This window comes from Bufo gargarizans, chromosome 8, assembly GCF_014858855.1.
Source record: "Bufo gargarizans isolate SCDJY-AF-19 chromosome 8, ASM1485885v1, whole genome shotgun sequence".
Classification (NCBI taxonomy): domain Eukaryota; kingdom Metazoa; phylum Chordata; class Amphibia; order Anura; family Bufonidae; genus Bufo; species Bufo gargarizans.
Window position 1 is genome coordinate 72923752 of NC_058087.1, and position 24996 is coordinate 72948747.

The 24996-nt window shown below is 42.7% G+C and overlaps 1 protein-coding gene across 2 annotated transcripts in view; it reads left to right on the forward strand.

Moving 5' to 3' along the window:
* Positions 1 to 23739, forward strand: part of C8H3orf70 (chromosome 8 C3orf70 homolog) — a 102165-nt gene extending 78426 nt beyond the window's left edge. For both annotated transcript variants that reach the window (XM_044303262.1, XM_044303261.1), the window contains exon 3: positions 16163 to 23739. In XM_044303262.1, the coding sequence (XP_044159197.1) occupies positions 16163 to 16737 (575 nt within the window). In that variant the 3' untranslated portion in view covers positions 16738 to 23739. The remainder of the gene's footprint in view (positions 1 to 16162) is intronic.
* The last annotated feature ends 1257 nt before the right edge of the window (positions 23740 to 24996 follow it).

Genomic DNA, 24996 nt, shown 5'->3' on the forward strand with positions numbered 1-24996 from the left:
GGGGAGCATCAGGGGGGCTTCAAATGGGACATGGTGCCCATAAAAACAGTCTAGCAAAATATGCCTTCCAAAAACCGTATGGTGTTCCTTTCCTTCTGCACCCTGCCGTGTGCCAGTACAGCAGTTTACAACCACATATGGGGTGTTTCTGTAAACTACAGAATCGGGGCCATAAATAATGAGTTTTGTTTGGCTGTTAACCCTTGCTTTGTAACTGGAAAAAAATATTAAAATGGAAAATCTGCCCAAAAAGTGAAATTTTGAAATTGTATCTCTATTTTCCATTAATTCTAGTGGAACACCTAAAGGGTTAGCAACGTTTGTAAAATCAGTTTTGAATACCTTGAGGGGTGTAGTTTATGGAATGGGGTCATTTTTGGGTGGTTTCTATCATGTAAGCTTCACAAAGTGACTTCAGACCTGAACTGGTCCTTAAAAAGTTTTTTTTTTTAATTTCTGAGAAATTTCAAGATTTACTTCTAAACTTCTAAGCCTTGTAACATCCGAAAAAAATAAAATATCATAGAGGTAGAGAAATTGAAACTTAAAAATTTGCAAATTTTTCCAAATTTTGGGTAAATTTGGTATTTCTTTATAAATAAAAATGATTTTTTTTTTACTCCATTTTATCAGTGTCATGAAGTACAATATGTGACGACAGAACAATTTCTCAGAATGGCCTGGATAAGTCAAAGCGTTTTAAAGTCATCACCACATAGTGATACTGGTCAGATTTGCAAAAAATGGCTTGGTCCTTAAGGTGAAAATGAGCCCGGTCCTTAAGGGGTTAAGACTAAAAGCCAGATACAAATCTTTTAAAAATGCTGTGCTTTTTTAATTGATCCTTTCTGAGGTGCCATGGGAACAGAGCACATAAATGCAGACAATTGTCCCAAAATTGCCAGGAAAATAAATGTAAGTGTGCAGCTGGGAGAAAGCCGCGAGTTTATTTATCATCAAAAACCATTTCAGCAACTTGATTAAACATAATAAAACCATCAAGGAAGCGTGGTTGTTCTGGTATGTAAATGCTCGACATAGATGCCACGTAGTGAAAGCAGTTATCCTGGTAAGATTGTGCCACTAATAACACCACCCAACTAATAAACCAGCCACACATTAGATCCTTTTGTTGAAGGCTACGCCTACACAGTGACCATGGCCATGAAACACATTAAGCAACCAAAGATCGCTGTGGAGCACAGCCTGCCTTGTAAGTAATGAAAGTGAATGGGGTCACGTTACCACCTGTAAGTTGCAACTACTAGCTGTTGCAACATATCCAACCCTGCTGGCAACACTACTCCGTCACTCATTGATTGGGATGCAGGCTATGCTACATGTGTGTCCCAGCCAAAGTCTCAATACTCCCAGATCTTTACAAAAAGTTACACATATTCTTTTTATATGAGCATTTACCATATAGTTACTTATTAAGTATGGTTGGAAAAAGATATGTTGAGTTCAACCAAACAGTTGGAGAACTGGACGAAGGGAAAGGGTGTGAGGTATACCTCTATTGGGCTGTGTTAGGACTGTTATTGGGCCAGGTTCACACGAATGTGTTCAGTCCAGGAAACACACTTTGTGTGACAGCGGCATTTCCTGGGCTGAACAATGCTCCTCTGACCGAACTCACAGTATCATATTGATTTATGATGCAGTGAATTCCAGCCTGAACGGGGGTCTGCTGAACTGTAGTCACATAATGCCGTGAGTACAGTACACTAGACCCATCGTCAGGCAGGAATTCACAGCATCATAAATAATGATGATGCTGAGAGTTCATTCAGAGGAGCAGTGTTTGGTCCAGGACATGCAGCCCTCAAACAGAGCACATTTCCTGGACTGGACATTCTCATGTTAGCTAGGACTGAAATCACTGTATGTCTATAGACACCTCACACAATAAAGGGTTTTCCCAGGTTCATAATATTGAAAGCCTATCCTCAAGATACATAGGTTATCCATATCAGAGGAGTGTGGGTTTAACTTGCGGTACCCTCAATACTTAGCTATTTAAAGGGACCGCTTTGTTCTTCATTGTTTACATGGGTCTTTCTACTTGGTAGCAGTGGTGCAGGATACTGTAGCCTTATCCCGTTCAAGTGAATGAGCAAAGAGGAAACTGCAACCCCCTTCAGACTGATCAACATGGGTGCGGGACTGCCTATCTGATATTGATGGGCAAGCCAGCAGATAGGCCTTTGATGTTCTGATCCCAGAAAATCCCTTTAAACCCCAATATGGTCTACAGCCTGTGTATATAAAATAAAGCTCCACTGTTTAGTGTGGCTTCAAATGATTCATTAGTGAATTGCATAAATATCTCCCTCATATGTATATAGATGAATATACTGTTATACTATTCCTCTAGCTGTAGGAGGGATTCGATAATTACTTTTACATGGTGGGTGTCTTATTGAAAGAGGAACAGATAAGGCCTCTTTCACACGGCCGTATGGCTTTTTCAGTATTTTGCAGTCCGTTTTTTCACCGATCTGTTTTTTGTTTCCGATTCTGTTCCATTTTTCCGTATGGCATATACAGTAATTACATAGAAAAAATTGGGCTGGGCATAACATTAGATGGTTCTGCAAAAACAGAACGGATCTGGAAGACATACAGATGTATTTCCGTATGTGTTCCGTTTTTCTTGCGGACCCATTGACTTGAATGTAGCCACGGAACGTGATTTGCGTGCAATAATAGGACATGTTCTAGCTTTCAACGGAACGGAAATACGGAAACAGAATGAATACGGAGTACATTCCGTTCTTTTTTTTTTTTTGAGGAACCATTGAAATAAATGGTTCCGTATATGGAACGCAAAAAAAACGAACGTAAACGGAAGAAAAAACTTTAGTGTGCAAGAGGCCTAAATGTGGTGGGTTTTGTTCGGAGGTGCTGATGAAGGTGTACTTCTCAATCTTTCTAGACTATGCTGTAAGCATCCATGTGCAGATACTGTAGCTGCGGCTCGTTCTCATTTGAAACCACTATGTATTTGGTGATTTTATTTTATTGCTACTCTTTAGTGAGCCAGTTATTTTTGAGCATAAATCATAATTTAAGTTTGTGGGTACTTAGTACAAAATCTACACCAACTGGTGGCCCTCATGTGCCTGATGGATCCCATGAGAAGGCAGATTCATAGGGCACAGCTGCCTGTCAGGATAATGATCATGCATGAGTGCTCGGCACATCCATAAAGAACACAAGAGTCACTTTGTTGTCTCCTCCATTATGGGGGCACAGTGGCAGCATTCCCATGTTCATGTGTTGCCCGTATGCCTGGGCCTATGCTCAGTGTTCTTTTTCTATGTATTTTGCTTTGCTTTTGGAACATCTGTGTTGGACATTTTCTTTTCTTGGTCGAACTTGTTCTTTGCTAAATAAAAGCTATAGAGAGAATGGCAGCCACAAATACAGCTGTGTAAAAAGGGTCATACATGTGTGTGGCTATCCTTTCACCAGCCCTGGGTGAATGTGATGTGTGGCCCTTTGATGGTGTTAAGGATCGCATTTGAGGCTTTCATAATATGTGGAGTTGACCATCACTGGTCTACACCCTGGTGTATGGAATTTCAATGGCATATCACTGGTTGTGCACATTACTTGAGAAGCTATGGGGGGACTTTATCATGAGGGGAATATTTGAAGTGTATTAATCAACCCTGCGGTTTTCTGTTTTTTGTATTGATGCATTATCACAGGTAATAGGTCTGGGGAGCACTTATGGTACTCTACATGTTGATGTGAGTACAGTACGATAGACCCAAGGTCAGATAGGAACTCACGACATGATAAATCACTGTGGTAGATATGGATCGAAGAAGGCACCGTCTGTGCTGTTTCTATGCTTAGGAGTCCAGTGGGCGGTTTCATTGACAGGCTTCCCTCTTAAAGGAGTTGTTCTCGGACATTTATACCATATTGAGAGGATATTCTATAAATGTCAGATATGTATGGGTCCTACCTCTAGGACCTATTGTGAGCTATTTCCAAATTCCCATAGCGGTGAATGGAGGGAGGTTGTGCATGTGTGGCTTGCTGTCTATTTACTTCAGAATCTAGTTCTGGAGATGGGAGAGGATCCCATGGGTCCTTATTGATAAGCCATAAATGTCCCGGATGGGAATATCCCTTCAATATGTTTTTATTGATGTTAGTTCTTCCAGGTAAAAAAATATATATCTTCACTAAGGAAGGAAGAACAAGTGGGATTAGTCAGTGGTCAACCGTGCCCAATAATAATAATAAAATCACCAGTTTTACCTGATATCCAAATCTGGCCAAATTTACCACGTTGTTTTGAAAAGGGGATCTATCATTTCAAAACTAGGCAGCTTTATCACTACCATTTAAAAACAGGTTTTTCATTATAAAGACTCTTAAAGGGGTGTTCCCATCTCAGACAATAGGGGCATATTGCTAGGATATGCCCCCATTGTCTGAGAGGTGCGGGTCCCACTGCTGGGACCTGCACCTATAACGAGGGAAGAGCTGTGGCTGGAGGACCCCACCAAGCGCTGCTCCCATAGAAGTGCTCCCATTCTTTTCTATGGGGCCGACGGAAATAGCCGAGCCAGCGCTCAGCTATTTTCAGCGGCCCCATAGAAATGAATGGAGGGCGGATGCACATGAGCAGTGCACCCTCCTTCACTTGCGGGGCCCCGTTCTCAATATAGGTCCAGGTCTTAGTGGTGGGACCTGCACCTATCAGACAATGGGGGCATATCCTAGCGATATGCCCCCATTGTCTGAGATGGGACAACCCCTTTAAAGAGGTTGTGCCATAAACTACTTCTTACTCTAACTGTTTTCAAATTTACCTCCTTTACAGTTTTCTCTTATCCCCCATGCTTGTCATGTGTTGCTGTCCCATCATGCCTTAATGCAGTGACATCAGCAGAGCATGTGACACTAACCACAACCACTTACCAATGATATTTTCTGTGTCCTACATTAATGCAGGACGTAACCATATCCACTAAATATCAAAACTGATTTTCCACAGGGTTCAGTGGTAGGCTAATAACTTTAGAATAAGGAAGTTTTGATAAATAGTATTTGGGGAAAGGGATATAACAGGGAAGTCTGTTGGGCGGGATACCTTTTATATTAGTGGGACCAATCGCCTTTAATCTCACAGTTAATAAAAAAGTGAATGCAGTGATCCCCAAGATACAATGGCCTCAGGATACAATATTTTCAACATACAGTGGTCTTTTCTGACCCATCGTAAGCTGAACCCAGACTCCACATACAATGTCTCCGACTCTGATCTAACCAGTCAGGGTCACTTCCCTGGTAATAGAGCTGTATTAGCAGCAATTCCTGACTATTGCAGTATATGCAAGGACTTGTTTTATCTGTCTTCTGCTTATTTTTATTAAACATTTTCTCTTATCTAGGATGACATTTTGGGGCTTTGGAACCAGTTACTCAAGTAACAATGGTTTCAACATACAACTGTTGTCCTGGAACCATGAGGGACCACTGTACATGGTGCGGCGGTCTAGCTCATATGGGGTGCTTATTGTCGGGTTGTCTAATTCGGGGGAAAAACCCTATCAAAATGTGGCTCCCTCTGCACCTCCAGCAAACAGCTGATTTTGCCAGGGAAGCCGCAGGCAGCCACATACAGGGTTAAGTCCTGTGTACGGTAATGACCCAAAAAGCATTATTGGATTGTCCTGACTCCCAGGCCCCATCTCCACAGCGAAGCTACTGTGCATGGAGTTCACATCATACTGACATTGCTCCATGGATGGTCTTTATAAACTCAGATAGCAATTTATCTTGATGAAAGGAGCGTGTGACATGCTTTTTATATTCTCTCGCCTTTGTTACTTTCTTTGAAACCACTTTAAAATCATTTGGTTGTGGGATCCGCATCAAGTACCGGGATGGACTTGTCAGCAGAATAATTATCGCCTTGTGACAACTTGTCTACTAATGTGCATTTGTTTGCTTCTTCCATTGCAGATGTGCAGGTTACACTGATAAATTGGTGTCCGCTTAGGACTTCTGTCTGCAATGTTTTATAGAGGAAGCAGAATATCTGCTATTAAGAGCAGGGCCGGTGCAAGGATTTTTGCCAACACAAGCGAAGCTACATTTTGGCGCCCCCGTGGGACAGAGATGGGTAACCATAGCACCCCGAGGTTTTATTACTGGCACTAGGGATGAGCAAATTGACCTCGGATGAAACATCTGAAGTCGATTCGCATAAAACTTTGTTCTAATACTGTACAGAGCAGGAGCCCTGTACAGTATTAGAATGTATTTTGCCAGGGAAGCCGCAGGCAGCCACATACAGGGTTAAGTCTTGTGTACGGTAATGACCCAAAAAGCATTATTGGATTGTCCTGACTCCCAGGCCCCATCTCCACAGCGAAGCTACTGTGCATGGAGTTCACATCATACTGACATTGCTCCATGGATGGTCTTTATAAACTCAGATAGCAATTTATCTTGATGAAAGGAGCGTGTGACATGCTTTTTATATTCTCTCGCCTTTGTTACTTTCTTTGAAACCACTTTAAATCATTTGGTTGTGGGATCCGCATCAAGTACCGGGATGGACTTGTCAGCAGAATAATTATCGCCTTGTGACAACTTGTCTACTAATGTGCATTTGTTTGCTTCTTCCATTGCAGATGTGCAGGTTACACTGATAAATTGGTGTCCGCTTAGGACTTCTGTCTGCAATGTTTTATGGAGGAAGCAGAATATCTGCTATTAAGAGCAGGGCCAGTGCAAGGATTTTTGCCAACACAAGCGAAGCTACATTTTGGCACCCCCGTGGGACAGAGATGGGTAACCATAGCACCCCGAGGTTTTATTACTGGCACTAGGGATGAGCAAATTGACCTCGGATGAAACATCTGAAGTCGATTCGCATAAAACTTTGTTCTAATACTGTACAGAGCAGGAGCCCTGTACAGTATTAGAATGTATTGGCTCTGATGAGCCGAAAGTTATTTAAGTGGTACCTTGGAACCGAACCAGAGTTCGGGAAATGGTTTTTTACAGTACAAATTAATTTATGAAGCTATTGCGCAAAGTCTCGCGAGACTTCGTGAAGCAATAACTTCGGCTTATCAGAGCCAATACATTCTAAGCAGGAGCTCCGTACAGTATCGGAACTAAGTTTTATGCGATGTTTCATCCGAAGTCAATTCGCTCATCCCTAACTGGCACCTGTTGTTAGGGGAGCCCTAATTTCTAGTCCACCATGTGGCTGCTAAGGTCTAAAACATGTCCGCCTCTTGTGAGAGCTTTATGGCACGTACTGGTTACTGTAGATGACCCGTCATAACGGGGGTTCGTAGTAAATATGAAACGTAAGCAGAGATGGAAAACGGACACAGACTGCTGCTTGGGAATAGGATGATCTGCCATTTACAAGTAACCAATAAGGTTTCATAAAGGCAACCCCTTGTTACAGATGAGCCCTGATAGATCATATGGACACGGTTGTCATGGTCTTACAACCCCTTTAAGTGCATCTATAGACGAACATGAAAACCTGCCTGCTCCTGGACCTCAATACAATATGCAGGCCTTTGCCCCTTCAGCTGTGCCATTGGCTTGACTGACAGGTACCATTGTTAGCCACCCAGGGCCTCATTCTTTCTCAGGAGGGGGTGCACCATCACATACTGAATGGTCCCATAGCCTCAGTCATGGCCCTCCTTGGCCAGTGTTTGGCTGAGAGGGACCAGCAAGTAAGGACCCGGAGACAGTGGAGTTGAGTGTGACTTTAGTTTTTTATGACCCTTTCAACCTTTAAAGGGCATCTGTCAGCAGATTTGTACCTATGACACTGGCTGACCTGTTCCATGTGCGCTTGGCAGCTGAAGGCATCAGTGTTGGTCCCATGTTCATATGTGCCCGCATTGCTGAGAAAAATGATATTTTAATACATGCAAATGAGCCTCTAGGAGCAACAGGGGCGTTACCGTTACACCAAGAGGCTCTGGTCCCTCTGCAACTGCTGCGTCCTCTGCCCTTTAGGAGAAGTCAGAGCAAGGCATGATGATGTTTTCACTTTCCTGTCAAAGTGGAGAGGGCTCAGCAGTTTCAGAGCGAGCAGAGCTTTTAGGTGTAACGGCAACACCCCCATTGCTCCCATTCATAAGTACAAATCTGCTGACAGATGTCCTTTCAAAAATAATGGACAAACCCCTAAAAATTCTTCTGTCTGTAGGAAATGAAACTGTCCATTTTCAATAGTAAATTATAAGGGGTCCTGTGTCCATTAATTGTAGGTCATGTGAGTGCACACGTGATGGAGACCGTGCACACGTGTAACTGTCCATGTAAAATTATGTTAAAGCCTCCATGTTTTTTGCATCTTCTCTTTCATGCTTCCCATTCTGTTTGTTACTTTAATGCACCATCGCCCATCACTATAATAACTCCATTATTGTAACTACATTAATCCCCCAGTTCACAATGTTTATTCATGAGGAGTCAATTACCCTGCCAAACGTGTCGTGCAGCTGAAGGCTTAATGTCCTGAATGTCTACACGGAGACTCCAGAATTATACCTCGGCCGGCAGACGGGGGGTCTGTTCACACAGCACAGTCATATCTGCCTCGTAGTAATAGAATATTTAGACCTGCGGCTGGGGATTGAGAATTATTACTAGTCATACGGTTTTGTTTTATCATATTGTTAAGAATCCTGATTTCTAATATCCATATCTGAGGACAATGGGTGACCACCAGGAGGGTGGCTGTTTATGCCCCCATAGTGGAATCCAGTTGAAGTGGCAAATCTGCCTAGTCTTGTAATAATCACACCACTGCAGAAAGGACTGGTGATCATATTGGCTGAACACAGGTTTTTATTTGCTAGAAAAGGGAAACTTAGGCTACTTTCACACTAGCGTTTTTCTTTTCCGGCATAGAGTTCCGTCACAGGGGCTCTATACCGGAAAAGAACTGATCAGGCATATCCCCATGCATTCTGAATGGAGAGTAATCTGTTCAGGATGCATCATTTTGACTGATCAGGCAAAAGATAAAACCTCAGCATGCTACGGTTTTATCTCCGGCAAAAAAAAAAACTGAAGACTTGTCTTAATTAATTTTTCCCCATAGGAATGTATTAGTGATCCGTCCTTCTGGTCTACACATGCGCAGACCGGTAAAAATGTGAAATAAGATAAAAGACGGATCCGTCTGTCCGCATGACAAGCGGAGAGACAGATCCGTTCTTGCAATGCATTTGTGAGACTGATCCGCATCTGGATGCGTCTCACAAATGCTTTCAGTCACATCCAGTTCGGCGGATCCGGCAGGTAGTTCTGGCGACGGAACTGCTTGCCGGATCACACTGCCGCAAGTGTGAAAGTAGCCTTAAAAGGGCTATGCAGTAATATTTAATGATGACCTATCCTCCGGATAGGCAATCATTATCAGATCAGCGGGGGGCCCAGTCCACGATCAGCTGAGGAAGCTGTGGGCTTATCGGAGCTCTGGTGGGTGCAGCGAGCTCCCAGCGTCTCTCCCAAGCACAGCGCCGTACATTTTATAGTGGCTGTACTTGGTATTGCATCCTAGCCCCATTCAGTTCAATGGGGCTGAGCTGCAACTAGGCCATGTGACCAATGTATAGTGACGTCAGATGGCCTAGGAAGAGGCCACAGTGCTCATGAAGCGCCGGCCTCTTTTATGCACTGATCTCCCCCTGGTGATGGCTACAGGAAAACGCTATGCTCTATGCCCGTTCAGCTCCGGGCCAGAAGCAGTCGCATAGTGTACCTCCATAGTAAGTACAGCACTAGAACCAATGTTCCCTTTCATTATCTTAATGGTTGGGCATCCCAGCAATTGCACCCACAATGATTACACATAGGCCGGGTTCACATCTGTGTTGTGAACTCCAGCACTCTGATCCGGTCACAAAATAACTACATGCAGCATTTATTGTCCAGCCGAAAGGCGGTATATATGCCGGAAAGCGTCTGAGTCACCCTGGATCCCATTACAGTAAATGGGGATCCAGTCTGTTCTTCCGCTGCAACAGACTGCTGGAGTTCACAACGCATATATGACCACGGCCTTAATGGAGCCGTCCCATCAGGCCAACCCCCTCATCTATAATCCCTATTAGGCCATATGAGTATACTTAGGCTACTTTCACACTAGTGTTTTTGCTGGATCTGACAGGGTTCAGCAAAAACGCTTCAGTTACTGATAATACAACCATCTGAATCCATTATGAACGGATCCTGTTGTATTATCTTGAACATTGCCAAGACGGATCAGTCATGAACTCCAATGAAAGTCAATAGGGGACGGATCTGTTTTCTATTGTGTAAGATCAAGTCAGAGAAAACGGATCTGTCATGACCCACAATGCAAGTCATGCTGCGGTTTGCTCTGCGGTATGAGAACGGAATGCATTTTCCGGTATTGAGACCCTATGAGGGAACTCTATACCGGAAAATATTAATGCTAGTGTGAAAGTAGCCTTAAATTGGGGGTTTCTCATCATCTCCCTCTAGTAGTTGAAATGAAGACAAACTGAAAATTGCTTTTGGGCACCAAATTCTGTTGTGATATCAGCCAGCTGTCGGGGTGCTGCATTTGCAGAAGAGGTTGAGCAGGAGGGACAGCCTTCTTAAAGGGGTATTCTGGTTTTTGGATGAAGAGAAGGTTGCAGGGTTGTTGCACACAGGGCATCAGTACAACACTAATATTATATCCTAAGCAGGTCTAATTACCTTTTTCGTCACACTGTTGCCCCTATGTGTTCCTCAGCGGTGCAGCAAGAGTGCACTTCAGCAGCAGCCCATGTGGATTATGAACTATAGTTCCCATCTTCCAGGATGTTCTCCTCCCCTGTATTACTCTGACTCCACCCTCTTGTGCACTTCATATTGTGCTCCCTTACTGCTGAGCCTCTTACAGTAGTTCCCAGTTACAGCCTTCTGTATCTCCCACTGCGGGAACTGAGCACGCTCGACCAGCAAGCTGAACGGCCGGTCCTAACCCTGGGCAGAGCATTACAAACATCACATTTTAAGCCAGGAAATGACTGAAGATTTAATTACTATATATTGAGGATTTTTACTTTGTACCGCAGAGTCAGGTTTTGTATACCGGAATACCCCTTTAAGGGTTTATATGTACTTATGTACTTGGTAAATAATTATAGATTGGGGATGAAGTGCAAGGGGCTTGATGATACATTTGTACAGTGGTTGAAATACGAGGCCCCAAGTGTGTACTTTGAAAGCTGGTTCTTTGTAGTGTTTCATCCACCTGCCTTAATTGATATAAAATAATTTGCGCTTGGGATTGTGTTCTTAGTATCTAGAAATTATTACCATTATTATTTGCATAGTCTACTGCCTTGCGCTTTATTTGTTGGAACCCTTGCAGTATGGCAGCACAAGCTCAGCAGGTGTATCAGTGGGAAGAATTCATTAAAACAATGTAATTACTATAATTACATCCAGTGTTGTGAATTCCTATTTGGAAATACTATTTTATAAGGGAACTTGTGGAAAGCAGGACATGTACACATTGCAGAGATGTTTGCAGTGAACTGCTATAGGAAATAATTATCCAATTGTGAGTTAATTTATTCTTGAACCTACAGTAAATGTTAAAGACAACTCTAAAAATGCAGTCCTATTTTCAGGTAGCATTTTATAGAGCAGGACGAGCGGAGCAGATTGTTATATAGTATTATGGGAGAAGTTTCAGTTTGTATTTTATCCATTTAAATCTCTGTGAATTTGGGTTTTAGGAGTCCAGCGGGTGGTCCTATCAGTGATTGACAGCTGTCTTTGTATGCCCACTTATACGTGGAATGTTGCAGTCATTGAGGAGGCCCGCCCCCTGGACTCCTAAGCCTAAAATCAGCAAAGGTTTATCAATAATTGACAAGTAATACTGAATCTTTTCCTATAAAACTATGTATTAATGGGCTCATCTGCTCCTGCTCTATAACATGCTGTGTGCAGCTCAGACACCATGTTCAAAGTTGCAGGTTTTCTCTAAAGTATTTTTGTGCGTATAAGGTCTAAATTTGCAATTTTCTTTAAAATGTAATAAAAAATCTTACCCTAAGGGTCCATTCCCATATATTGGATTTGCCAAAACCTGCGTCAAAATTGATGATAGACTGCTTTCAATGCATACGCATCGGGTTTCCAGACCCTGTTCATTTGCTAAAGAAAAGTTTTGTGAGGTTTCATGTCCACGTTGCAGGACAAAATCCGTGAAAATAATGGCAGTCATTTGTAGATATAAACAGTAGGGCTGATCCTTATGTCATAGCACTTGAAGCTCCACACCCACAGTCAGCCTTGGGTTTCTGCCACGGATCCTCTAGTAACTATGTGTTGGATGTGTATATTGAGTATGAACAAATGCACATTGAAGGCGAATGGGAGCAGTACTGCAGTAAAAGCTCCTTCCACTGCACAACTGATGGAGCTGTGTAGGCACTGGAGCTACTGTAGAACAGCCGATCAGCAGGGTGTGATGTGTCAGACCCCCTCCGATCAGATAGTGATGGACAGGCTATCACTTGTAAAAGGGGTGAACAACCCCTTTAAGACAGCTTCTGATAGATCTCTGCAAATAAAATAAAAAGTCTGAGGCATCATAGTTACAGTTGGACCCCGTGAGATGGAGGTTGTACAAAGCATAGTACAGTAGTGCGCATGGGCCCTCAGAGGGATCACCAAAGTGTGAGATAAGTCATGGAGAGTCATTTTTCTATTCAAGTTCAGCAACCATTTTTAAGTGCCAGCAGGAAGTGTGTGGTCATATTGGATCTTTTAAAAATGTTCTGGAGAAATTGACCCTCCAGTGTGACTAGGCTATAACCATATCTGAATGTGTATGCCCAGGGGCAAATAGATCCACTTGTCACAACCAACTACTGGTAATATTAACCTTTTATTCATTACTACAGTAAGATACGAAAATCAAACAAAAGTGGAAAGTCACTGTTACAGAGGAATGGCGCAACAAGCGTTATAAGATGCTCTAGAATTGTGGTTTCACGTAGTATTCAGGTATTTGCTAAAACAGACATGTCAGGGGAGGCGATGGGTCCTCTGTTGTACATGTTTACAAAGGCTGTGGCCTTCTCCACTGCAAAACGACATTGTGGTTATTACAGTGGGGGAAGAAGTCTTGTTCTTCCATGTAAATGTTTAATCACAAGTAGCTGATCTCACTCTCACTTAAATTTTTGCATGTCCAGATTTAATTTTTGATTGGCATAATCATTTCGATTGGTGTAATATTTGTAATTTGACATTGTCAGACAACTGATTGGTGACAAGAGTCAATGATGGCCTTCCCTCTTCAGTATCCCCAGGCCAAGCTTTGTGCAGAAGGCCGTATACTCGGTAATCACCAGTGGATCCAGTAGGCACCCTGTGCCCTGCCATTTGGTGCTGTATTATGGCATCTAACACTGGAGATATACAGGCGTATAGCAGAATAGCCCAACAGAAGTCTATGGGAGCCTATTATGGCTCTGTACAATGTGTGTGCATGGCGCCTTACAGTCAGACTGAATTAGAGAACTGATTGAGCTAATGTCTTGCTCAGCAGTTGCTGCAGAGATCCTACAAAATGACTCTGACTGGCCTGATTATGTTATTAAGTTGACAGAATGACCTACGTCCATAGAAGTTATCATTTCCGAAATTCTTTGTTTTGTTCCAGGCAAATCCCTGCAAAATCAGCTGCCAGTTTCTTTCCACTGAGGGAATTCAAATAAAAGTCCATCCTTAGAGCATAACGACAATCAGATACTGGATCAACCCTCCAATTATCCTTTCTTCCAATCGCAGACTGCGGTAGACAGACATCTAAACCATTTGACCCATTAATTTCTAGAAACACATTGCAGATGTGGTTACCACAGCATTCATACTACGTGAGCTGGTACCCGCTATCATCGTATGCCCAGCTGGTGCAACCAAATGGTCATGTGACATGCACTTCAGTGCTATCCAAACACGTGCTAGTATTTCCTCCAAGTGTAGCTTAAAAAATATAGGGCATTATGCCTTAGAATGTGCTCATTTTTGGATGTCCAAATTCTGTCCCCCACTGATCCTTACAAAGAAAGGACAGCAGCATCAGCTAATGTGGCTGGGAGTGATGCTGTGTGCTAGAAACCAAGGTCCCTGACCTCTTTAGTCCTCCGGATCAGCGGGGGAATGCCATGATCTGTTTGGATGAGAATACCGTTGCTGGAATCTCGTGTATGGACCGGCAATCAGCTTCTCTGTGCAGCCCTATGAGTCTAAGATTAAATGTCTTGTAGGAATGCGTAGAGAAACTGGCTTCAAGTTCACACATAGGACACTGTAGGATTTGGTGAGTAAGAGAGCTGGTCACAAGGTGCAGCGAAAGACCGGAACGGAGCTCACAACTAAATAAAGCCACCATGAAACGGATTACCCACACTACTATTTACATCATGTACCATACTAATGGACCATTTTTGTGAGCGTGTATTTTTCAAAGAAACCCAGAAATGAATGCTAAGAATAAGCAAGAACTACTGTATGTAACAAACATACTGTTATGTAGTGCTCACATTAGCGCATCACTAATGTCAGTCAGCTACATAACAGTATTTCTGGTGGTAGAAACCCTTTAACTGTAACAAAACAATATAAATTAAAAGGGAAAGGAGGAAATACAAAGATCCAAGTGCAGGGATTTTTTTTATGTGTTTGTTTTGTGTTTCTCTGCACTAAATTGTCAGTGATGTGCCTCCCTCACAAGCTACTAGCAACTACCACAAGTGTAAATGCAGCTCTGGACTATAATACAGGCTGGAACACAGGATCAGTACAAGATGAATGTATTTAGTTAAATGTACTTAACGTTTTATGTATAGCTTGCATGTAGAGTGAAAATCCTTTCATTTCATAATACAGAAACGCTGAGACTCCTGCCTCAGAACTGCAGGAATTTCACATGACCGTGACCAGAAGAATGGACAGAGAGATTCAGTTAGAAGACACAGTTTGTAGAATAAAGTGATGGTGGAACATTTTGTATTGGCATTTTATTTTCAGCAAAATTTCCTCAGAACTCACTATTGATATGAGTACATGTTATATTATGCTATGCTTTTCTATGACCTAAAGAATATACTGCATGACAAACTGTGACACTCTTCAAATACATTTAATACCAAATTTGGGGAATTTACCATAAATTGTGCTGGAATCACACATGCCAAATATTTTTCAGTAAAAGTGATTAACTGTATATCCTTCCTCTATACTTTTCCTTCCATGTAGGACCTGAGCCATAAAGGGGTATTCCAGGCTGGTAATATTGACAGCCGGTCCTCAGGATAGGCCATCAATATGAGATCTCGGTGGTCCAACACCCCTGAAGACTTGCTGTTTCAGAGAAGCTTGGGTACCAGAAGTCAGCACTGGAACTTCATAGCTCCATTGATTGTGAAGTGAATAGAGCTGGTTACTACAGGGGTGCTGCCATTGAAGTGATTGGGAGCAGCGAAGCGGTTACAATCTCTGGCCACTGAGCAATGGATGGAGTTCTGTACTTATAGTGCCGGAACTACTCTTGAAACAGCTGATCACCAAGAGTGTGGGGTGTCACAACCCCCTGCCGATCATATATTGGTGGCCTAACCGGACAATAGGCCATTAATATTACAATTCTAGATTACCCCTTTAAAGTGGATCACAGCAAGCCCTGATGATCCCATTGATTTACAGTTGATGCACAGCACTTCCATTTTTCCAAAGCCTAAATCCTGTTTAGCAAATTAAAGATAAAATTCTACTTTATACGTAAAGTGGAAAAAATAGGTTTATTTAGAAGTAAAGATTAGCAGTGAAATCACAGCCAACTTTACAGTTTACCAGTTTTACAGTTAATAAGGTAGCTCACATTATATACACGCGGTGATTTCAATCATTTTAAATTTTCATTACAAAATGTTGAACATTTCACATACCAAATATCTTTTATAGTTCTGTCTCATAGTTACATTTGCCTTCAATGAAGCAGATAATCTTCTAAAACGCTAACCTTTAGTGAACATCGTAAATGTGAAACTTGTTGTGGCACGATCAACCTGAGGTTAAAGGCCCTTTTGTATGTTTTGTATTGCAGGCAAATATGTATACCAACCAATGACTCCTGTGGAGCAGCTTCCAAGCACAGAAATCCCAGTGGAACCACAGGAACAAACCAACACTATTCAGATTTCTGTCTCGCTGGCCGAGCAGTTTCTCAAAGTGGCTTCTTCCTTCCAGCCTCCATTCATACCGGAATCTCCACGCTACTGTACCATCTCGGACCTCTTCCTTGATAATTATCAGGTCAAATGTATTAATGGGAAGATGTGTTATGTCCAACGACAACCGCCACCACCACCACCTCCTGCACCGTCCTGTATCAGATCACGGCCTGAGAGAGAGTTCCTTCAGGAGATGTATCCACCCAAAGACACCGAGGGACCAAAAATAGATCATTGCTCTTCACCTTCCAATTCTGAGGACTCTGGGATCAATGCAGTGGGAGTTCCATACTTGGAATCATGTGATGAGGATACAGAGGAAGGAGCAGAACTTAGTTCAGAAGAAGATTGCAGTCCAGATGGTTGCTGGGGACAGGAGCCTTCACCTTTGGTATCACCTTCCAAGACTGATCTTGAGATCATAGAAACTATAGAGACTACAGTCTGAGTTATACAGAAGGGTATATGACATCTAGTGGATTTAGCACATGTTTGCAGTAACCAACTGCTAAGAGACGGAGCAATACAATCATATTGCACACATACCTACAAATATCATCAAGTCACCAAGAATGTGTGTTCAGTTTATGGGTCAACCCTTTATGACTTGCATCCAGGATGAAATGAAGCACATGGAGAGAGGCACTGAGAAGCCTCCAGATCGACATCCATGCATAAGAACATGTTTTATATTCATTAAGGCATATTCATTGGTGGTGTTATCCAGTTGTATAAGTGAGTTACGGCTGATTTATTTGCACAATTTTAACACATTTCCTTTTTTATCATGAGATCGTCTGTTACAATCTTGATAACTAGGGTTGTCTGTGATTAATTTCTTTTAACAGGTTAAGGAAGTAGTCACAGGATATAACCTGCAGTGCCGGTCACAACATGGGGCCTTTATCTTGGGTATGCTGCAATGAATATAAAACGATTCTGTATACCAGTGTTATATTCAGATGTATTTGTAAGGGAAATTTCACTGTTAATAGATGACGTCTCACATTCCTTAAGTATTAATTGGCTATAGTGAGCAACTATATAGTTCAGTAATTTTATCCTGAGACTAAAGGACCTTTTACACAGGACCAATCATCAGTCAGCTGATAATTGGCTCGCCTAATCACCCGAGCTCATGTTTTGGCTGATCACATCTTTTAACTTAAAACTGTTTTGAAGAGTTTAATACTGATGAACTATTCTCTGGATAAATCATCAATATCTGATTGGTGGGGGTCTGACACCCAGGACCCCCGCTGTTTGAGAAGGCACTGGCGCTCCTGTGGCCTTCTCGTTGCTTACCAAGCACAGCGCCCTACCTTGTATAGAGCTGTGCTTGATACCGCTAGGATAGGTCATCAGTATTAATGTCTTGGAAAACCTTTGACAGTACGAAGAATGCATGGAGAATGAACATGAATGATCATTCATCCCTTGCTCAGGTGAAAGACCATTAAACAATCGCATTGATCAGTGTGGTATATTGTTGATCAACTCTCATTTTAGACAGAAATTGGCCTGTGTAAAAGTATCCCTAGAAGGAGCTGCCTTGTACATACTTGTCACTAGCTGTTCACTTGGACCATCATTAATTCACAAGTGTTGTACCAAAAAGTGTAAGAGGACCAATGCCCTAGTGCTTTCCCTGTATATTAGATGGTAAGAATCCTGTGCTTACATGATGTATCTGTATGTCCCCAAGTACACATTTATCTAGCCTACCCAATCTTATCCGGTATTCATAGTATGTGATTGTTCACTGAAAAAAATAAACCTATGACCCTTAGGGTCTATATTTCAAGGATCCGACCAAAAGCTTTGAAACCCTGGCAATCTCAAACATGCTCCAAACAACTGTACACTACCTAATTTTCAGAACTGGAGCAACTACTTAGGTTTCGTCCATAGCACTCTAAACAAATGGAAGCCAAAAGATAAAATTGATTATCTTCTCACCTACATAAATGTGATGTTTGATGGTCCTGTTATTGTAATAAGTTATCAGTAAGACAGGGCAAATGCTTCATAAGTCCTCACCACGATTCATCATTCCCCTGCTTCTTTCCTTTGGTGTTAAAAAGTCGCAAACCCCTGGTTTTGTGACGTTTTAAATGAAATTGCGAACTTTTTAGCCACAACTGGCATTTTTACACTCCCTTGCCAGTTTCCAAAAAGATGCGTGGCGAGGGCAAGCTGCAGTCTGGGCCATCGCCCCCAGCACATTCATCATTATCTATGCCAGAAACATGAATAATAACCGAAATCTACAGCAGCTACAGGCTGCCGTAGATTTTAGTCTGGCGCATTGACTACCGGAGGAGGCATTTAATTTATGAAGAGTTCTGCGCCTTGTCGTAAATGCCTGCTCCAGAAGCACAGGGACCATCAAGGCCTGCCGGTCTTGATAAATCAGGTCCTAAATGTTATATTTTATTATCACAAGCCTGTGACGACTAAAAGCGTTTGACCTTACCGTAATATACAACTAAAGCTTAGAAACCAATTTATGACTGGCAGCGCCAATGGGTTTCTCATCTGGAAAGTTATTGAACCGTTAAGCTTTTAAATCGATATATTGACTGTTTAAATTAGCTTTTAGCCTGTTATAGAAGGAACGTAACTGGCTTTATTTATTCTAGTTACGCAGCTTCGATAACCCACTTGAAGCTGAATTGTTTCACCTCTCAATCCTGTACAGATAAGTAGACCTGACACCTTCTCGGTACGCAGAAGGCAACTCTCGCTTCTGTCTCCTTCACTGGGCAATTACTGCATGGATGAGAGTCAATTATGATGCAATTAGGTTATAGTGACCTTTAAGAGCAGCACATCTTCAAAGGGAAATAGCAAACCATAGGTGGCCAAATTGTAATTGAGTCTGGAGCGGACAGAATAAAACCTTTCGAATGAGTTGTAGGAGCTGTGGTTGGCTTCATGTGTTCTTCATTTATTGCAAATTATAGTGCAGGATTCCTGCAGTGAAAGTATTAATATTTAACCGTATTAGTAAGCTTAGATAACATGTTTGTTTTTGAGTGTAGGCGAAACCGCTCTGGGCGCCATTTGTCCAGCATCGATTGGGATTTTCTGAAGACTGGAGGTAATCGCTTCTAGTAAAGGTAGATTTATTGCGTGCATATGTTAGAAACGTCTTGTTAATTGGAGCCTGGCACACATCGCTATGGTCAGTACAGTATTTTCCAGTTCCTTGGAAGACAGCAAAAGCTGTCTATTTTACAATAGGGATGTTGTAGTGGCTCCTTAAGAGGAAAACCTTTTTTTTTTTCCTTAGGGGTTCTCCAATTATAAAGATTTTGTAAGCATTGACTTGAAATATGGTGTTTTCAAGTGGTAGGATTATTATTTTAGGCTACTCTTATAGTAGCCTTCTCCTGAGGTCTTTAGTAAAAAACAATATGTATTAAAGGTACATGACGACCTCTTTCAGGGCTAGAACCATCCCTGTAACTCGCATACATCGTGAGATCTCCCCATTCATTGCTCCATTTTCTCTGCTACATTTACTTCAAGCAGCTCCGAGTGCATGCCCTTTCTCAGGAGGCATGTCCTTTCTTCTGCAGCTGGTGGCAGTTGAAGGATGGAACTGAGCATGTGCTTCCTTCTCAGTGAGCAGGACAGAGAAATTAGAAAAAGAGCAAACAGAAGGTGGCGCTATACAGATAGATTTCATTGAATAAAATAACTCAGTAATAAATTTTTAATTACGTGCAATTACAAACGTATTTAGATCCAGGTGCTGGTTTGAAAACTGTAGAATATTTTTCGTGGGACAACCCCTTTAAGGATTGTTCATATATGTAAGAGCAGTTTCAGATACTTTACGGTCTGTGAAACGTTTATAGGGCTGGATTAACTACATTATTCCTATATTTGCTCAGTATACTTAGTTTAAGGCATTTATTATAATGTATTTAGTCCCATACCAGGTCCTAGAAAAGCAGAATAAGTAGCTAAAAAAGAAGTTTATGAAAAAAAAAATTGCATTCTCATGGTATCGTACAATAGAGTTAAAGTGGATCATAATGGGTTATACCGGCATGAGAGGAAGCAAGTTTTAATTAAAGAGAACCTTTCATCAGTTTGTACTTTTTTTTTAAATCCATACCTCACGTTGTAGTCAAAGATTACATAGTTACATAGTTAATACTATTGAAAAAAGACAAAAGTCCATCAAGTTCAACCAAGCGAAAGGAGGGGACACGAATATTAGATAAGGGAATGAGACTCAAATTACTACACATTTTCATAAGCATTAATGTCATTTACTTTATGAATTTATCTCGGCCTTTTTTTAAACGACCCGCTGTTCCTGCTGTGACCACGTCCTGAGGTAGACTGTTCCACAGATTCACAGTGATGAAGCCATGACTCCTCTGTCGACTGAACTTTTTCTTTCTCCAGTCGGATGCAGCGCACTTTAGTTTTTTGAGGAGATTTTACATGGAACAACTTTTCAGCATATTTTTTCTACGGGCCATTTATATATTTGTATAGGTTAATCATGTACCCTCTTAGGCCCCTTGCAGACGAGCGTTTGTCACGCTGCGAGTCCACGGCACAGCTCCTAGCCTGACCTCCCAGCACTGACGATAAGCCCCCTGAGAAACACGGCCGTCTACTTCTTCCTGTACCGATGCTATTGATTAGCATACAGGGCACCAAAACAGAACGGAGGGCACAGCGGGGGAATAGAGTAGCGTATCAGTAAAAAAAAAAAAATGGCGAGATGACATCTCCTAATCTTGGACTACAATATGAGGTATTGATTTTAGAAAGTACTAACTGATAAAAGGTCACCTTTAAGCTCTTAATATTGTTAAAGCCATCTACCACAGACTTGTACGAGGAGACAAGGTAGCCAATGTGCCTAAAAATTTGCTACTAACATTTTGGGTTATTTTCTTTTGGTGTCTAATGCCTGACCTTTAAAATAAGTCAGATGTCTCCTGGATTGTTCTAGCTGCTGCATACCAAATGACAATGGAGGGTCATTTATTAAGGGTCCTGTGCTAGTTTTCCGCATTCAAAAGTCACATAGGCCCGTTATGTCACTTTTTAAATGCCCAAGTGACAAAATTTACATTGTTCTCCGCAATGGGGAGTTTTGGGGGCAGTATGGGGATTGGCCTGATGGAGCCAGCTGGAGTAGATTTCAATCTAAGCTCATCGACTGGCAGAGAATGCACCTAATTTATTATGAGGAGTGCACTTTGTTATAATCCGGCAGAAGAAGAAAGAAGAAGAAAATACCTTCCCTCAGTGGGGACATTTTGGTATAACGGCAGCAATCACATTCACAACAGGAGCAAAAATAAGAGTACTTAGAAATTAAAGAGTAAAAATACAAGAAAAACCTAACATTTTAACAAAATTTACTTTAAGAATTCACTACTGGGTTTTTTAGAACAGTGGTGGTTATAAATCCTAACCACTGCTGGGAGGAAGGATCTACGATAACGTTCCTTCGAGCACCTAGGATGCAGCAGTCTGTAACTGAAGGAGCTCTCCAGATCCACAACCGCTTCATGCATGGGGTGGGAGACATAGTCTAACGGCGATGTTAATTTTGCTAGAATTCTTCTGTCACCCACCTCCTGCACTGGATCAAGGGGACAACCTAGGACAGAGCTGGCCTTCTTAATGAGCTTATCTAATCTCTGTGTCTCAGCCACAGATAAGCTGCACCCCCACAAACCACACAACAGAATATGGATGATGCCACCACTGAGTCAAAGAAGGTCTTTAGGAGCGTCCCCTGCACTCCAAAAGACCTCAGTCTCCTCAACAGATAGAGCATCAGTGTTATGGCTTCAGTCCAGTTTGTTGTTCAGGTGAACACCCAGGTACTTATAAGAGTCCACCATCTCAATGTCTGTTCCCTGTATGTTCACTGGAACCAAAGCAGAGGGCCTGTGTCTGCGGAAATCCACCACCAGCTCCTTGGTTTTGCCCGCGTTGATCTGAAACTGGTTCCGCTGACACCAGTCCACAAAATCCTGTGTCCCCTGTCTGTACTCTGAGTCGTCCTCACCTGCGATAAGTCTGACTATGGCAGAATCATCAGAGAACTTCTGTAGGTGGCAGTCTGGGGAGTTGATGGAGACGTCTGCAGTGTAGAGGGTGAAGAGGAACGGTGCCAGCACAGTTCCCTGTGGTGCCTCCGTACTGCAGAACTGCTTGTCTTAGACACAGCCCTGAGATTTAACAAACTGTGGGCGTTCTGTGAGGTAGTCAAGTATCCAATGTGACATGTGGTAGTCCACTCCTGCCATCTACAGCTTGTCCCTCAGAAGTCCAGGTTGGCTTGTGTTAAAAGCATTGGAGAAATAAAAAAAACATGATCCTCACAGTGCTTCCAGGCCTCTCCAGGTGAGTTAGAGCTCGGTGTAGTAGGTAGGTGATGTCATCATCCACCCCGATGCCAGGCTGGTAGGCAAACTGCAGCGGATCCAATGAAGACCTCGCCAGAGGGTGAAGATGGTTGAGAACCAGCCTCTCAAGGGTCTTCATCAAGCGTGAGGTCAGTGCTACGGGCCTGAAGCTGCTGAGGTCTTTCAGGTGTGAGGTCTTTGGCACTGGTACCACACAAGAGGTCTTCCACAGCTGTGGTACCTTCCCCAGCCTCAGGCTCATTTTGAACATGTGACCCATAATGCCACACAGTTGGTCTGAGCAGCACTTCAGGAGCCTGGAGCTGATGCCGTCTGGTCCGGCAGCTTTACGCACCTTGATTTTCTGTAGTTCCTTCATCACCTGAAGTGTGGAGAAGGACAGGGTGGGCTTGTGGGGTGAACAATGGAGTCCTCTCGTGTAGCGGTGGAGAGTGGTGGTAGGTTGCTGAGAGGTGAACAGGCAGTGATGGTAGTGGGGGGGGGGAGTGTTTGTAGCAGCATGGGGGATTGGGTCAGGGGAGGGTGGGTATCTGGTCAAACCTATTGAAGAACTGCTTTAACTCATTAACCCACCCAAGTCACCTGCAGTCTGGATTTGACCCGGTTTGTGACCTGAGATGGTTTTCAGGCTTTTCCAGACCCTGCACGTGTTATTCTGCTGCAACTACTGGTGTAGGATGCCAACCTTTGTTTTTTATAGGCTTTTCTGATCTGAGAATTGGAGTCCTTCTAGGGCTTTTTGCAAAACCTAATTAGATCAGTCCACTCTTCTCTCACCCAAATGTATTCCACTGCTAATGTTCATTTTTATTCCATAAAAGCAATGCATTTGTAACTGATGGTAAATGTACCTTTTTTTTTCTTTTCTTTTTTAGGTTTATTTACTGTTATTTAGTTACACAGAATGTGAAGTTAGTGCTGACTGTCTATGGGTAACCCCTTAGGCTGCTTTCACACTAGCGTTCGGGTGTCCGCTCGTGAGCTCCGTTTGAAGGGGCTCACGAGCGGACCCGAACGCAGCCGTCCAGCCCTGATGCAGTCTGAATGGATGCGGATCCGCTCAGACTGCATCAGTCTGGCGGCGTTCAGCCTCCGCTCCGCTTGCCTCCGCACGGACAGGCGGACAGCTGAACGCTGCTTGCAGCGTTCGGGTGTCCGCCTGGCCGTGCGGAGGCGTGCGGATCCGTCCAGACTTACAATGTAAGTCAATGGGGACGGATCCGTTTGAAGATGCCACAATATGGCTCAATCTTCAAGCGGATCCGTCCCCCATTGACTTTACATTGAAAGTCTGGACGGATCTGTCCGAGGCTATTTTCACACTTAGTTTTTTTTTGCCATTTTAATGCAGACGGATCCGTTCTGAACGGAGCCACCGTCTGCATTAATATGAGCGGATCCGTTCAGAACGGATCCGCCCGAACGCTAGTGTGAAAGTAGCCTTAAAGAGCTGACAACTTCTCTTTGTCAGTGCCCATATTTGCCATTACAAAAGAACAGGTACCTACTTATAGAGCAGAAAGTGACATCAAAGACTATACAATTCCTGTGTATGTAATATTTTATCTTTGTGTTTTTTAAAAGATAGAGTTGCTCTTTCAATACTCCATTTAATCCCTATCACAATAGTGAACTAAAGCCTATATATAAAGAGAAGGTCCCATCCTCTTAATGCAGAATCTCAATGAAACTTCTGGTACATGTAAATCCAGGCCCTGTAATTTTACAGAACCGTCGCCTTCCTTGCCTTTGTGTCTTTTCTAATCGCTGGTTGCAGCTGGTAACACTTTCTGCACCAAGTTTTCCCTGTGGACTTCCTTAAGCCGGTTAGAGAAATACTTTCCTGTATACTTTGAAAGTCAGTGCAGCAGGTTTATCTCAGCGGGCTCCTAGAAATAATTATGCCAGCGTGGACTTATTTTTCATAGCGTCTCCTTTTACCGAATGAAGGTTAAACCGTGCTGTGTTTTCCGTCTCTGAAAAGCTCAGTGTGGGAGCGGCAGATGTAAGGAACGATTCCTGTGCGTCGCATACTTAGTCTTGACAATTATTTTTAACCTGTGCACTCTTCTCTTTAAGGCTGGATGTAGGGAGCCAATTCCTGGAATTTATTTCTGCCCATTGGGACTGGTGTTGGAATGATGGTAGCCATGTCCAGAGCATAGCGTATATTTTTACCATTAGGTTTCTCAGTTTGTGGAGCATGGATCCGAAGGGCATATCGTATATATTCATGTGGCCCCATGAACTGAGGTTGATATGACAATGGAAGCACTTCCAGTTTATGTCAC